The 14,209-nt window shown below is 62.3% G+C and overlaps 1 protein-coding gene across 1 annotated transcript in view; it reads right to left on the minus strand.

The window, feature by feature from the left end:
* Window positions 1-314: 314 nt before the first annotated feature.
* NHEJ1 (nonhomologous end-joining factor 1) overlaps window positions 315-14,209 on the minus strand; it is a 44,480-nt gene continuing 30,585 nt past the window's right edge. Inside the window, exons 5-7 of the mRNA XM_009883809.1 lie at window positions 1,007-1,136; window positions 692-795; window positions 315-395 (exon numbers count right to left, since the gene is read on the minus strand). Of these exons, the coding sequence (XP_009882111.1) occupies window positions 315-395; window positions 692-795; window positions 1,007-1,136 (315 nt within the window). The remainder of the gene's footprint in view (window positions 396-691; window positions 796-1,006; window positions 1,137-14,209) is intronic.

Below are 14,209 nucleotides of genomic sequence, written 5' to 3' on the forward strand. Positions count from 1 at the left end.
TGGAGTCCCTGCTGTCCCACACCCACCCGGCAGCATCCCTCCCACTCCCCCCAGGTCCAGTGCTGGCTCCACCATGGGGCAGCCTGGGCAAGCTCTATACCAGGGAAGAGGCAGAAAAGAGGTTCCTGAGACACCGTTGAAGAGAGGAGATGTCCCGTCATCCCAGCTGGAGACACCTTGGGAGGGGATGATGCCCCAGGCCAGGGTCTGCCGGGAGATGCAGGCAGGCAGGCAGAGAACGCATGGGTGCTCTGCACTGTCTCTCTCAGATGCTGGGGGGAGCAGAGACCCTTGGGTTGGGTGGCAGTGACCTTTCAGCTGAAGAGCCCCTTCGCCTTCTTCGGCTTGGCCTTGGCCACAGGCAGCCGGGGCTTCTGAGATGGGGAAGAGGCCGGCTGGAATCAAAGCGGAGGCAGCATCAGTACCCCCCCAGGGATTCACGCAGGATGGGTGTGCATGTGCAAGCAGTGACACCCTCCCACCCCCATGGTGGTGTGCAAACCACACACAGGTGTGCAACGGACCCACACACTCCCCAGCCAGGATGCATGGGGTAGGATGGGCTAGGAACTGAGCTGAGACCCCCAGCCCATCCTGGGGGGGTAACAGGGTTGGGATGCGAGGAGGGAAATGAGGTGGAGACCCCATCCTGCTGTTGGTATGGAGAAGCTGTTTCCAGACCCGAACTCACCGTGGTTCCTTCGCTGGAAGATGCTGTTTCATCCTCCTGTGATGGAGGCAGCGGATGGGGGTGCTCTGTGGCTTCTGCGGTGGGTGTCGGGTCCTGGGTGTCCTCTGGTACCAGCAGAAAGAGATGCAATTTGGGTTTGAGATGAGGGAGCACAGGACATCACCCAAACCCACACCAGGAACAGTGCCTGAGCGGGGTAGCTCAGCCCATGGAGGGAAAGCAAAGGGGGAGACAATTGCATGGGGTGAGCCCCGGGGATGGGGGCTCAGCCGCAGGGAGATCAGGTGCTTCAGGCTCTCCCCATCCCACAGCCACGGAGCTCCTCACCCGAGCGCTGCCCTTTCCCAGCCTGCTTAGCCTCCTGCTGCGTCACTGCCGTGTAGAGCCGCTGCAGAGCGGAGGCGAATGCCTGGCCCTCTCCCGCACCGCAGATCGAGGGCAGGCTCTGCGGGAGAGAGCAGAGACACCGTCACCCCCCCCAGGCCACCACCTCCCCGGAGCCGGTTTCTTCCAGGACACCCTGCCACGGTGCCGCAGCGGAGAAAGGGATGTGCATCCCTCTGCTCCCCAGCCACGCACACACTCACACTCACACCCACACGCAAACACACATCCCGCACACCTGCTCCGGCCAGTGGGCTGCCTTCCCATTCAGAGGCAGACTGCGGAGGCTTGCGAGTCATTCATGAAACGCCGGAGATAAGATCGCACGGGAAGGGCTGCGGCTTCCCTGGCAGGAGCGCGGCAGGAGCCATGGCTGGCCGATAAGGACAGCGAGCCTTGGGCAAGGGCAGGACCTCGGCACGAGGCGGGGACCGGGGACCTCTGCCCGCCACGACTGCCTCCAGCGATGTCTATGAAGGCAGGATGAGCCATCCCCGCTCCCCAGTGGCAAGTGGGGGTGATGCGGTGGCAAAACGAGGGTTTCCCAGGTTTGCTCCCAGTCTTCCAGAGCAGCTCCCACCTCCCTGCACTCATTTTTTTCTCCATCCAGGCTTGATGCAGGGAAGCCCCCCCCATCTCCCTGCCGGCACCACCATGTGGGGTACCACCCTCACCCTCTGGGCCACGCTGATGTGCACGGGGGACCTTGGCTGTCACCACGGGGAGGCTGGCAGGCTGGGCAAGCGCCGTGCTCTGCTGGGAACCTAACGGAGCACACGGCCAGAAAACAATCGTGTGTAAAGATGGGGAAACACGTGTAAGCCCTGGAGCGGGGTGGGGGCTGCACGGGGGTCTGTAGGGCACAGTATGGATGCACGTGTGCGGGTGAGCGTGAGTTTGTGTGCACGCACGGGGGCTGTGTGCGCTGCTGTGTGTAGATGAGCCCGGCTCTGGGTGCATGCCTGGCTGGTTGTGTGTGTGTGTGTGTGTGTGTGTGTGTGTGCGGGCGTGTGTGTGTGTGTGTGTGTGTGTGTCAAAGGTCTGCGCACTAATCTCTGCTCCGCTCCACACCCAGACAGCAGGAGAACAAAGTGTAACAGATAAGGCTGGATCCTCTCCGGGCCAGGGGAGCGGGGAGGGGATGGGGACGCTCAGACCCACTCAAGGACAGAGTCCACAGCCTGGCCCCAGCTTCCCAGTGGCAGAAAGGGCAGGATGAGCCCCCCTCGCTGCTCCCTGCCGGACAGGGAGGGAGGGCATGGCTGATGCCAGGATGGGTTCCCCACAGGTCTCATCCCTCCTGCTGGAGCCACAGGCACGAAAGGCCCCTTAACTCTAGGACATGCATGCCACCGGGGGTCTGCTTTTCGGCCGGCTTCCGTGCTGGACCTCCTGTGTCCCTGCCCACTGCCACAGGAGGGAGCGATGCTCTGGTCCCAGCACCCTGCTAGCTTCCCCGGGATTGCTTGCCACTGGGCAAACACACCTCCCAGTGCCTCCTCGGACGGCCTCCTCACCCTGAGCTATGCTGGCCCATCGCAAGGTCCCAGGGAGGAGGAGGGATGCTGAGCACCTCGGACACCCTTGAGATGCTCTTGCCCCGCATGTCTCAGCCCCAGGGGGCCAGGGTTGCACCTGAGGTTGCAAAAGCAGCATCACAGGCCGGGAAGGCGACTGCACTTCAAAGGCAGGAGAGGGGCTGGCAACGGGTGGCCGACACAGCCTAGATCAAAGGCACAAGCTGGAGTCATAATTCAGAGAAAAGCAAACAGCAGGTCCCAGGAAAGCCGGGAACGGTGGTGGAGTGAGCAAAGTGTACTAGATAGCACTGCGTGGGTCAATGCCCCGGCAGGGCGGGAGAGTCCCCTCTGCAAAGCCACCCGGCCCTGGGTGCCACTACCCTGCTGCCCACCCCCTCTCCCTGCCACCAAGGGGTCCCTGGGGAGTGCCAGGCTGTGCACCCAGGCGTAGGGTGCTGCCTACCCTCCTCTGCTCCAACCCAGCCAGGACGCGGGCTGCAGGGCAGGACGGCACCTGGGACATGCCCCGGGGCTGCTCCGGCTGCTCCTCTTCCCAGCATCCAAGTGAGGATCCCGGCAGGGAACTCGATGCTCAACTCCAGCTGCCCGGAGCCAGCACAGCATCCCCACGGTGTCCCTGGGGACGGGGCAATGCTGTGGGGTGCCCATCATGCTTGTAACCATCTGGTGTCCCTCAGACCTGCACACAGGCACCCTCTGGGGTGTCACCCTGGGGAGGGTGCTGGGAGAAGGGTGCCCAGTAGCGCACCTGGGGAGGGACGGGGATCTGGGGTGGCACAGGGGTCTGCAGGTGCAGGGCACCCGCTGCCCATTCCTCCTCTAGGAAGGGCTCAGCTCAGCCAAGCCTGGGGTGGAATTTGGGAGTCACCAGCCACCTCGTGCTGCTGCCGCCCTTCCCTGTGGCTCTGTCCCGTGGGCTCGGAGCCATCAGGCTGCCGGAGCTGGCCCGCACCGGGATGGGAGGGCCGCGCTTCACAGCCCCAAAGGGAAATGGGTTTATAACCAGAGTTGGAAGCGTTTCCCTGCAGAGCCGTGACTCAGCAGGGAGCGGAGCGTGCTGTGCCAGCCACCGGCCACCTGATGGCCCCGGAGGCTGAGAGGGACAAGGAGGTGTCCCCACAAGGGGCTGGATGGGGGACAAGCCCTGGGTACCAGTGACTTTCCCCTCCCTCCTTGCCCCACTGCCCCAGCACATCCCCAAGCTGAATCCCGCCGCAGCCAACTTGTCCCCACTGCGACGTCAGCTCTGGCCTCCGGTCACTTGTTTTTCTCCGATTATCCATCTCTGGGATAAACATGATGCCAGAGGTCCGGGGACTGGCACAAGCAGAGAGCAGGCACCCGGGGGAGTGCCCGACTAGGTTGCCCCACGCGGCTCGCCGGGCACCGGGAAGCGATGCCTGGGGAGCTGGCACAGCTTGCCCAGCATGTTATGACTACCTGGCCACAAGGCCAAGGGGGATGCCCCGGTATCAGAAGCGACTCAAGGCTGCGGCAGCGGCACGGGAGGCTCCACAGCACACTCTGAACTGCGATTAGCCCAGCCGGGGGGGCTGCCCGGCAAAGGGGGGCAGGCACCTGACCTCGTGCCGGGAGCTAGCCGTGCTCACCAACAGCCCTGCAGCGGTGGGGGCAGCTCCCAGGGAGCTCTGCAGCCTCGATCGGTGCCCCCCATCCCAGAGGAATCCGCTATGGGGCTGTACCCTAGCACTGGGGGTGCAGCAGGGTCAGTGGTGGTCAGGGTACCGCATCCATCTCCCAGGCATCCTGCCTTCACCCACCCTTGCCCAGACTCCCTTCTCAAGAGGCCGTAAGAGGCGGCGATTTGGATGTCCTCTTGACAGCGTGAGCAGGAGGGGCACGTCACCCAGCCCGGCACCGTGCCACTGATGCAGAAGCATCACCTTCCCCTGGCTCGGGCCCAGGGTGGGGGTTGCAGGCAGGCTGGACCATGCTGGGCCCCCGCGCTGGTGCCAAGCACCAGAGTCTAAATCGGTCGTGCTCAAAGCTGGGGACTGACCCTTTCATTATCACACCAGACGTTCGAAGTGGTTACCAACATTCTTCGCTACAAACCCCACATTCCTATTTTTTAATATATTTTTAACTGGAAAACAGAGCGAACAGGGCCTGTTTGGAAATTACAGCCTGGCTGCTGTGGCTTGTATGTCAGATCTGCCCACATTCCCGTGGCCAGCCTCAGCACATGCTCCACAGGGGCACACTTAATAATTCCTGCCGGGGCCAGGAGCCAAGGGGTGTGGGCCGGGGCAGGGGAGGGGGGGCATGGCTTCCCCGGGCTCCCCCCCCCACCAGTGGGCTCTGCGGAAGCGGCGTGGTGGAGCGGCGGCCTGGGAATGGCGCACCGGCTCTCCAGTGATGGGCATGGCTGCCACCATGCTGGCACAGGCGAAGCCTGGCCATGCTGCGGCAAGCCGTGGTGGGCAGGGGAAGGGCTCCATGGCCGGGGCGTTCCCGTGCCTTGTGGCCAGGCTGCACTTGGGGCTCTCCCCTGCCATCAGCTTTGTGCTCACTCCTGGGAACGGGGTTGGCGTGGCTGGCTGGATGCGCGCTGGGCATCTCTGCCCGTGGTCATGCCAGCGTCGGTCAGGCTGAGGAGGGATCCACCTTGGGATCCAGGTAGATGAGCACCCATCTGTGCTAGCCGCTCGTATAGCCTCTGCCAACAGCGTTGGACCAAGGGATCCCACCAGGATCTGCCTGCAGGAGGACAGAGGGGAATGGGGTTGAACTGCTCCCTCCTGGATGGGGTCACGGGCAGGCAAAGGGGCAGATTCTGCCCCTGGGATGGAGCAGGACACACCAGCCTGGCTTCCCTCCCCAGCTCCCCAGCGGGGCAGTGGCCCTCTCCTTTGGGGCAGAGCTGCCCCATATCACCCCAAGCTGCCCCGAAGCACCCCAAGTTGCCCCACACTGAATGTGCTGATGCCCTTTCCCAGTTCCCCCAGCCCTTGGAACATCTTCGCACATGCTCACCCCAGCTTACAGCAGTCCCTGGGGCACTGCGTACCCCAGCGATGGACAGCTAAGGGACCTGCCCGGAGCTCCCGCCGTCCCCATCACCCCCTTAACCCCGCAGCACACCTGGCAGGAAGCGGCGGTGCCGGCAGGGGAAGGCAGCCGGAGAGCTGCCGAGAGGTGAAGGGGTCACCCCGGGGAAGAGCAGGAGGTGAGGCCGGGATGGACGAGCATCCCAGCCTGACCCAGCCCAGCACGGCCGTCCGCTCCCTCCTCCCAGCGCCGCTCCGGCCCTGCTGCGGGCAATGTTTTCCTTTCCCCCCTGATTTTCGGGGCCTTTCCAGCGAGCAAATGTCAGGCGCATAAAGAGCGGCACTGTGAGCGGAAGATGGAGCGAGAAAGCCTGCCCGCGTCCCTCCGTAAGTGCTGTCTCACACTTCATCAAGGCAGCCTTTGCAAGCGAGGCACACGCTTAACAACCAGCAGTCTATGCTGGCCGGCGACCGCAGCAGCCCCGCCGCTCAATACCCTTTTCTTTTCTCCTTGTGCTGTTTTCGCGGCTTGGGTTACAGCTTTTCTCGCAGACACTGAGTGGAGGGGTGCGGTGGCAGCGGGGGCTCTGCTTTGTGCCACTGCCATGTTGAGGGGGGGGGGGGAATGAGGGGGGCTGCAGGAGGGGAACCTGCCCCTGCCCTGCCCTGCCCATCCACTGCTGCTTCCAAATCCCAGGGATAAATCCCAGGGAAAGGAAGGTCAGCCGCAGCGCAGAGGTAGGACAGGAGGTTGCAGCATCTCCTTCCCAGCCACGCAAGGATCAGCCCACCAGGAGCAGCCTGGGGCTTGGCAAAGGGCTGGTGGGGGAGCGAGGGGCTCCAGCCCCGGGTGGGCACAGCCCCTACCCCATCACACTTGGAGAGAGGCCATCGCGCCGCGCTGCCCAGCAAGACCACGTGCATCTGAGTCCTCCCACTGCCCATGTGTCAACAAACTCCCTGAAAAAGAGTGGGGCCCAGCAGAGCAGCCCTTGCTACAGGCACCAGCCTTGCCTCCCCACCTGGGCGACCCTGCAAGAAGCTGGGTATGGCTGGGCAGGGGCTGGGGGCAGCTGATGGTGGCACCCCCACCTCCAGCCTGACCATGGGCACTTGTTCTCCCATCCAATAGCCCCTGGGGCAACAGCAGGAGAGCCTCCAGGGCAGCTGACATTGGGTGCCAGTTTGGCAAGGGAGCTGGGTAAGGAGGATGTCCTGAAAAGCAGCAGGTCCCGGCACACCAGGACTTGTGAGGACTTGCTGCTGGCTTCCAGGAAGGCAGAGCCACAGTCTGATGGCACCTACGGGCATCATCTCTGCCAACTTGGCCCACCACCGATATGGGGTGCCTTCTCCAGGGGCCCGTGGAGGCAGTGGAGGGCTTGGACAAACCCAGGAGCAGAAGACATGGAGACCTGGTGGCCAGGGTCCCTCCTGTCCCAGGGGGACAGCTCAGGGACCCCTCTTCTCTACAAGGAAGCTGGGTGGCTCACGCTGCCTTGTTATTGTAGGGTGGCTCGGTGAATATGGACACATCACCCAGGCTTATTATTGTAGGGTTCCTCCGCAAAGCGTGCCAGCTCATGCGGGTTTATTATTGTCTGTCCAGGAAAGCTGGACACATCGCGCTGGTTTGTTATTGTAGGGTTGCTCAGGAAGGCCGGCCAGCTCATCTCGGCTTGTTATTATTGCACAGGGCTTGCGGGGGGCTGGCCGGAAAACTTCCTGCAAAGTGGGGTGACGGAAAGGCAGCCACACCTGGTGAATCACAAGGATGCTGTGCGGCGATAAGGAAGAGCGAGGGGTGGGATCCAGCACCCCGGCTCCACCCCGGCGAGGACAGGCCACTCATTCATGGGCACAAACACTCATGGTCCCCCCCCTGGGACCTGTGGGGCAGTGGGGCTGGCGGAGGCGGCAGGAGTCTGGGTCAGGGCTGGGGACTGGCACAGCAGCCTGCAGAGCCCCGGAGAAGCGAAATCTGGGGGTGACGGGGAGACACCCATGGGGATGCTGCACCCTGCGTGTCCCCAAACCCGGCACGCAAGGGATTAGCTGAGCTAACAAGGCCCAGAGCGGAAGCTGGGGCTGAGCCAGGCGGGATTAGGGGCTTTGGGGGGAATCTGGGTGCGTTCAGGACTGGGCTGAGTGGGAGGCCGTGGCCGCTCCACCCTGGTGGCTTTGCAGTTCCTCCCAAGCGCGGGCACAGCCGGAGGGGCAGCCCCTGGGGATGCTGCCCCATCATCACCCGAAACTGCAACAGGAAGGATTGCTGCGTGGGGCAGGGGGGCAGCAGGGCTCGCCCCCGGGCTGGCTCAGGCGGCTCCCTGGGCACACAGCCCCGGCAGGGCTGGGTCCGACATGCCCCAGCGGCCCTGGCACGGCCGCTGGCACAGCCACTGAGTCACCGTCACTTCCCCTTGCTCTGCAACAGCCCGTGTTTCCCAGCCCTGGCAGCCTGTTGGTGTCCCTGCAGGCAGTGCCCAGCTGTTCTGGGTGCTTAGGTGTCACCCAGGCAGTGTCCAGCTGTGCCAGTGCCTAGGTGTCCCGTGGGCAGTACCCAGCTATGCTGGGTGCTTGGGTGTCACCCAGGCAGCGTCCAGCTGTTCTGGGTGCTTAGGTGTCACCCAGGCAGCATCCAGCTGTGCCAGTACCTAGGTGTCCCGTGGGCAGTACCCAGCTATGCTGGGTGCTTGGGTGTCACCCAGGCAGCGTCCAGCTGTTCTGGGTGCTTAGGGGTCACCCAGGCAGTGTCCAGCTGTGCCAGTGCCTAGGTGTCCCGTGGGCAGTACCCAGCTATGCTGGGTGCTTGGGTGTCACCCAGGCAGCGTCCAGCTGTTCTGGGTGCTTAGGGGTCACCCAGGCAGTGTCCAGCTGTTCTGGGTGCTTAGGTGTCACCCAGGCAGTGTCCAGCTGTTCTGGGTGCTTGGGTGCCACCCAGGCAGCATCCAGCTGTGCCAGTACCTAGGTGTCCCGTGGGCAGCGCCCAGCTGTGCTGGGTATTTAGGTGTCACCCAGGCAGTGTCCAGCTGTTCTGGGTGCTTGGGTGCCACCCAGGCAGCATCCAGCTGTGCCAGTGCCCAGGTGTCCTGTGGGCAGTGCCCAGGTGTGCCAGTGCCCAGATGTCCCTCAGGCAGTGCCCAGCTGTGCTGGTGCCCAGGTGTCCCCGGGTAGTGCCCAGCTGCTCAGCACAGATGTTGGTCCCCTGCCAGGCAGCAGGATTTTGTGTCAGGCGAGCTCTCTGTGTGCAGCAGCAGCGGCAAGAGGCCAGGCTGCCCTGTGAGCACACAGCCCCTTCATTCATGGCAAAAAATAGCCCCCCGGGGTGTGGTCCAGCCTGGAAAAGCCCCCTCCAGCCCCGGCCAGCCCATGTTTATTCAGTACAGGGGGGGGACACACTGCCCTCCCCCTGCCTGCTGGCCCTGCACGCCGTCTCCCTGCCAGAGCAGCCGCTCTTGGACACGGTTCCCCGGGTCCCCCCTGGCCAAAACACACAGGCTGGGGTGGGGGGTGGGGGGGGTGGCAAACCCCTAAAAAGCACTGGGTTTGTCTCCGGGAGGAGCAGCCCTGGTGATGTCATGAGAGTTTGTAAGCGGCCACATGAAAGGGACTTGCTGCCCAGGAAATCCACAGGTCCACGCTCCGCCAGACAAGCCAGCGATTCTTCAGTGGGCTGGGAAGGAAACCTCGGGGAGCCCAAGCCAAGCCTGCCCTTGCCCCAGGGACAGAGCATGTCCCCAGCCCCACGACCCTCCAGGGTCCCCAACCCTGCTCCGCAGTCCCCCTGTAACCCTTTCTCAGAATCTATCGTTCACAGCAGTTCCCTGCCCCCAGATTGGTATCCCTGGGTACCAATCCCTGTCCTGCAGTCCCCATAGACTGCCAGCATCCTAATCCTTGCTCTGTAGCCTCCGGAGTCCGGACCTCTGCCTCACAGATCCCAGACTCTCTATCTGTCTGCTGCCCTGGGGGACAGCACTCCCATTTCCATGGTGATCCATCAGGCTGGGAGCAGCAGGTGATTTAGGGCCAGGCAGTGCTGCCACCAGACAACAGGGATGCAGCAGGGCAGGGGATTCTCTTTCGTGAGGGATTACACTGGGGACAGCTGGGAACACACAGACGCAGCCCCCCCCCGGCCCCTCTCCCCAAGAGCCAACCGGGATCTCGCCCCGCTCCAGTGGGCACTGTCGACGTAGGGTCTGAAACCGAATCTGCTGCCCAGGGCCTCCCCTCCCCATTTCCCACGGGCGCAGGACGCAGTGGCCGGAGCAACCGGGAGGTTCTGCCTTCCTCTTCTCCATGCAGAAGACACCCTGGGGTCTCTTCAAGCCCAGAGCCTCAGCTCTGCCCCCAAGTCTGTCCTGCGTGTCCCAGCCCCACCGTGAATCCCACATCACATGGGAACTGGTGACAGAGCTGCCTCCCCTGCCCCATTGCTGGCTGCAGCCCAGAAGGAGCCAAGTGGCAAGCAAAGACCAGGGTGGTTTTGACTTTGCACCCGCAGCGCTTCCCATGCACCATTTTAGGAGGCTGCAAGCATCCAGAGACACTCTCCTGCTCCACTTGCTCCATCTTCCCCTGCACAGGCACAAGGTGACAAGACCTCTCCACACCCCTAAAAGTGCCTGAGGACCAGCGTGTACCCCAGGCTGGTGCCACGGCACATGGGGACACCAGCTGGGAAATCACATGTGTCTTCACAGCACGGTGCGGGGGCAGAGAGCTCTTTGGGGCCAGCTGAGTGGTGACAAAGGATGCTGTGACAGACATCCCTCTGCCCTCAGCAGACAGAGACTCTTTGCAAAAGGGCTGTCTCTGAGCAGACCGCGGCCTGGGATATCTGGGATGTGGGGCATCTCCATCCTGCTGGTACCCAAATCTGTCCATGACAGCATTGGACTCATAGAGGGGAAAGGGCCAGTGGAGGAGAGAGCCCCAGGGTCAGCACAAGCCTCACAGGGCTGTTCCCTCTCCCCCCTGAGACTGGGGTGGGACGTTTGCTCCCTCTGTCCCTGTCCCAGCGAAGAGAGGGGACTCAGTCTCTGGGACTGTCAATCAGGCACCTTTCACCAGAGCTAAAAATGCACTCTCAGAAGGAAAACAAAATAAAAACACAAAACAAAACAGAGAGGTGAAAAATTCCTTGACATTTCTCTCCTGCGAGTCCCCAGGGCCAGCAGAGAGGCGAGAGCCCCCGGAGTTTGTCAAGCAAACACTTTCACACCCTCGGCCGCGCTCGGCACGCTGCCGCTGGAATGCCAAATATATATTTAAGCCCTGCTCATCAAAGGAGTCTGTTCGGAGTCGGTCTCGGGCAACGTGCATGTGGGTTTGGCCCGGAGAGAAAACCAGAGACTCTGAGAACATTTCTTGGGGATGGGAGAAAGCTCACACACACACACATACACACACACACACACACACACGCATATACACGCGAGTGAGATAAATGACAACCTTCAAGGTCGTGTGGCTGTAAGGTCGCGGGCTGGGCACGAGATACCTGCCCGCTGCAGCACTCACCCTTATCAGCTCCTGTCGCACCACAGGGTGGGGATGTTTAGGCTGGAGGGAGGCCAGCAGCAATTCTGCATTCCAGCACACTATAAACTTTGTCAAAGCTAAATGAGCTCAGCCAACAAAGCCGGGGTCCGGGGAGACGAGCAGGAAGCAACACTCTGGGAGAGGACAAGCTTGCAGGGACACGGAGGGCTGGCCGGGGCTGTGCACCCCGCGAAGAGGTGATGAGTATCCTCAGCCCTGGGCACAGCACCGTGCAATGGGGTGGCGCGGTTACAGTGCTCCTGCAAGTCCAGGGTTGGTGTTTGCCAGGGCGCCGCGGCATCCCTGGCCGCTGCACGCATCCTGCTTTGCCTTCCCCTGGCACTAGCTGCACCAGGCAGCCGGCCCCAGCACTCCTGCAGGGCATTGCTGCTCAGCTGTTCCCAAACCACCTCTGGTCCCTTGCTTGGGGGAGCTGAGGGCAGGGGGCTGCTGGCTGCATCTGCCCCACAGCTCGTCCTCCTCCCAGCTATGGCTTTGCTGGAATGAGGTGTCTGGGCGCAGCAAGGAACGCTTTGGGATGGAGGCTGCAGGCAGCAAAGGGGAGAGCCCTTCTGCATGGACCACTTCTGTTCCTCATCTGCCTCCCATAGGAACATCCCCTTGGTTTGTTGCAGACGACCCAGGGACCTATGCCCATCTCATGGACCACCTTAGACCCGGAGAGATGGGGGAGTCTCTACCTTCCTCCTTTTCTGCATGCGGTTTGCTGCCAGCCATGGCAGTGCCGTGGTGTCTGCAAGGCCCTGATGCTGGCTGCAGAGCTGAGATGCTCCTGCCCCATCTCTGGGAGCTGATGCGCTTAGGCTGGAGGGCAGGGCAAGAGCTCCATCTCCAGACACCATGGGCCAGGCTTTCCCCTCCCTATCACTGCTTCAGCCAGGAGCAAAGAGATCTTAGCCTAAATCTTGTGCCTAATCCCATCTGACAGAGCCGCAGGTCAGGGTCTGGCCAGGGGCTGGAGCTGGCCGGGGCAGGAGAGATCATTGCCACGAGCAAACAGAGCACGTCGGTGCTGTGAAATCAGGCATTACGCGCCTGTCGCCCACGGCAGGACCAGCCCATCAGGCTGCCGGGAAGCCGCTCTGGTTACGGCAGGGGTAATGCTGGCACCAGAGGAGCCTGACCCTGGGCAGCCGTGCCCCCCAAGCCGGGTTCATCTTCAGGTGAGGGGAGGGATTGCTGGGCCACGGGTTGGATTTCAGGCACCTGCTGCTAATAAAACACTCTGTCGGGGCACCTTTGCCCTCTCAGCCCTTGGGGAGAGGGATGGGGTCCCTGCGGTGCTGCCTGGGGGAGAGGAGGGGGGGCACAAAGGGCTGGGGGAGCAGGGAGCTGTGGCCCCGACCCTGCCCCACATTGCACCCCTCCGCTTGGGTGAGCAGATTGCTGCAGCCCCGTCCGTCTCTACCCTGCCGGCTTCGGGGGCTGCAACATGAGTCGTTCCTCGTTTTCAAGGGCAGGGATCTCAACCCACCAGGGGCATGATGCTCCGAGCCCCGCAGCTTTCCCGTGGGCGATGAGGAGCAGAGACCTCCCCCGGCTCTGGCAACCACTGCTTTTTCCAGCCCCCTGCCCACTCATCGCTCCACTCTCTCCGTTCGGGCTTGCCTTGCTCTGAAGGGTTCACCCACCCCTTGCCATCTCCAGACAGCAAAACCATGCCCTTTGGCTAAATACAGGGTTTTTTAAAAGCCTCACCATTTTCATCCCTATTTTTCTAGGCGTTTTCTTCCATGCAGTGCTATCTGTCATCAGCAGCACTGGAAAACAAGGTACCCAGGGCACCTGCTTGCAGCTCCCCTGTGCTCACGTCAAACCTCATATGTCTGCAGTCACTCTCTCCCCAGACCACCATCACATTCCAGTCTAAAAATTGGTTTATCTTTAACCTTATGCATAATAACATGCTCCAATATATTGTCTCCCATACGGTGCCAGGCTAAAAAATCCTCCTCCAGAACTTAAACCCCTGCCACCCCTACGGTCCTGCTCTTTGCCAACCTTAAAGACGTCGGAGGGCTCAGCAAGCCGGATTGTGCTCGCTCCTGCCCCTGCTCCCCCTTCCCAGACCCCAGCCTTCAGTGGGGCTGCTGCCTGGCTGGGTGGCTAATTTCCAGAGCTGCTGGGGCACTGTGCAGGAGGACCCTCTTCCTCCCCAACCAGGTCTTTCCGCAGCCTCAGGGGAATGGGGGACCACTACAGCCTCCCCCTGCACTGCCATCAGCTGCCATCATCTCAAACATGAGCCCATCACCAGCAGACACACCAGTGATACTCAGGGAGCAGTTTCTTTGCTCCCCAACAACCCCACCTCCTCCAGCAGAGCCAAAACAGGAGCCGAGGCTGGGAGAGAACCTCTCCGAACACATGGAAACTCAAAAGGCAGCTCTCAAAGTAGACGTCAGAGCCGAGGCGAGGACTGGGCTGCTCCTCACGCCTCCTGGGCTGGCTCCTGGAGCTGGTACTCGCAGCCCACTGCCTCCTACCAGGCTGCACATCTGCAGCCTCCACCCGTGCAGGAGAGCAGGAATCAATTACAGGATTGGCAAAGGCAAGGCTGCTCCGGGGCTGGCGAGCGGCACCAGCTCCGGCGGCCGCAGAGCACGTGGCACGGCCCCGCAGGCAGCCCGCCGGGCGGCCCCACGCCTGGGCTGAGCGCAGATGTGCCACTGGCTCATGGGGAAGAGGCAGGGGAACCACTTGAAAGCCATGGTATGAAAGCGCTGGTAAACCAGGGCCACTCCTCTGCTCCTCTGTCTCCACGCGCTATTTATATTGCTCCGGGTGCCCACCCTGGGGGAGTTCTACCCTTGGGGTGCAGACTTTTGCCAAGCCAGCCCTCCTGTCTGTCCCTCAGCTCCCCGGACCCCCAGCAAGACCTGATAAAGGTCCCGGACCCACCTGATAGCTAAGATGCTCTAGGGTGGGCTCTCCCAGCTGGGCGTAGGATCCAGCTAGCCACAGGGGCTTACGGCAAGGCCACATCAGCCTGCATTGGAGGGCCCGGCCCACAT

The sequence above is a fragment of the Charadrius vociferus genome, unplaced genomic scaffold (genome assembly GCF_000708025.1).
Source record: "Charadrius vociferus isolate BGI_N301 unplaced genomic scaffold, ASM70802v2 scaffold1020, whole genome shotgun sequence".
In the NCBI taxonomy this organism is placed as follows: Eukaryota; Metazoa; Chordata; class Aves; order Charadriiformes; family Charadriidae; genus Charadrius; species Charadrius vociferus.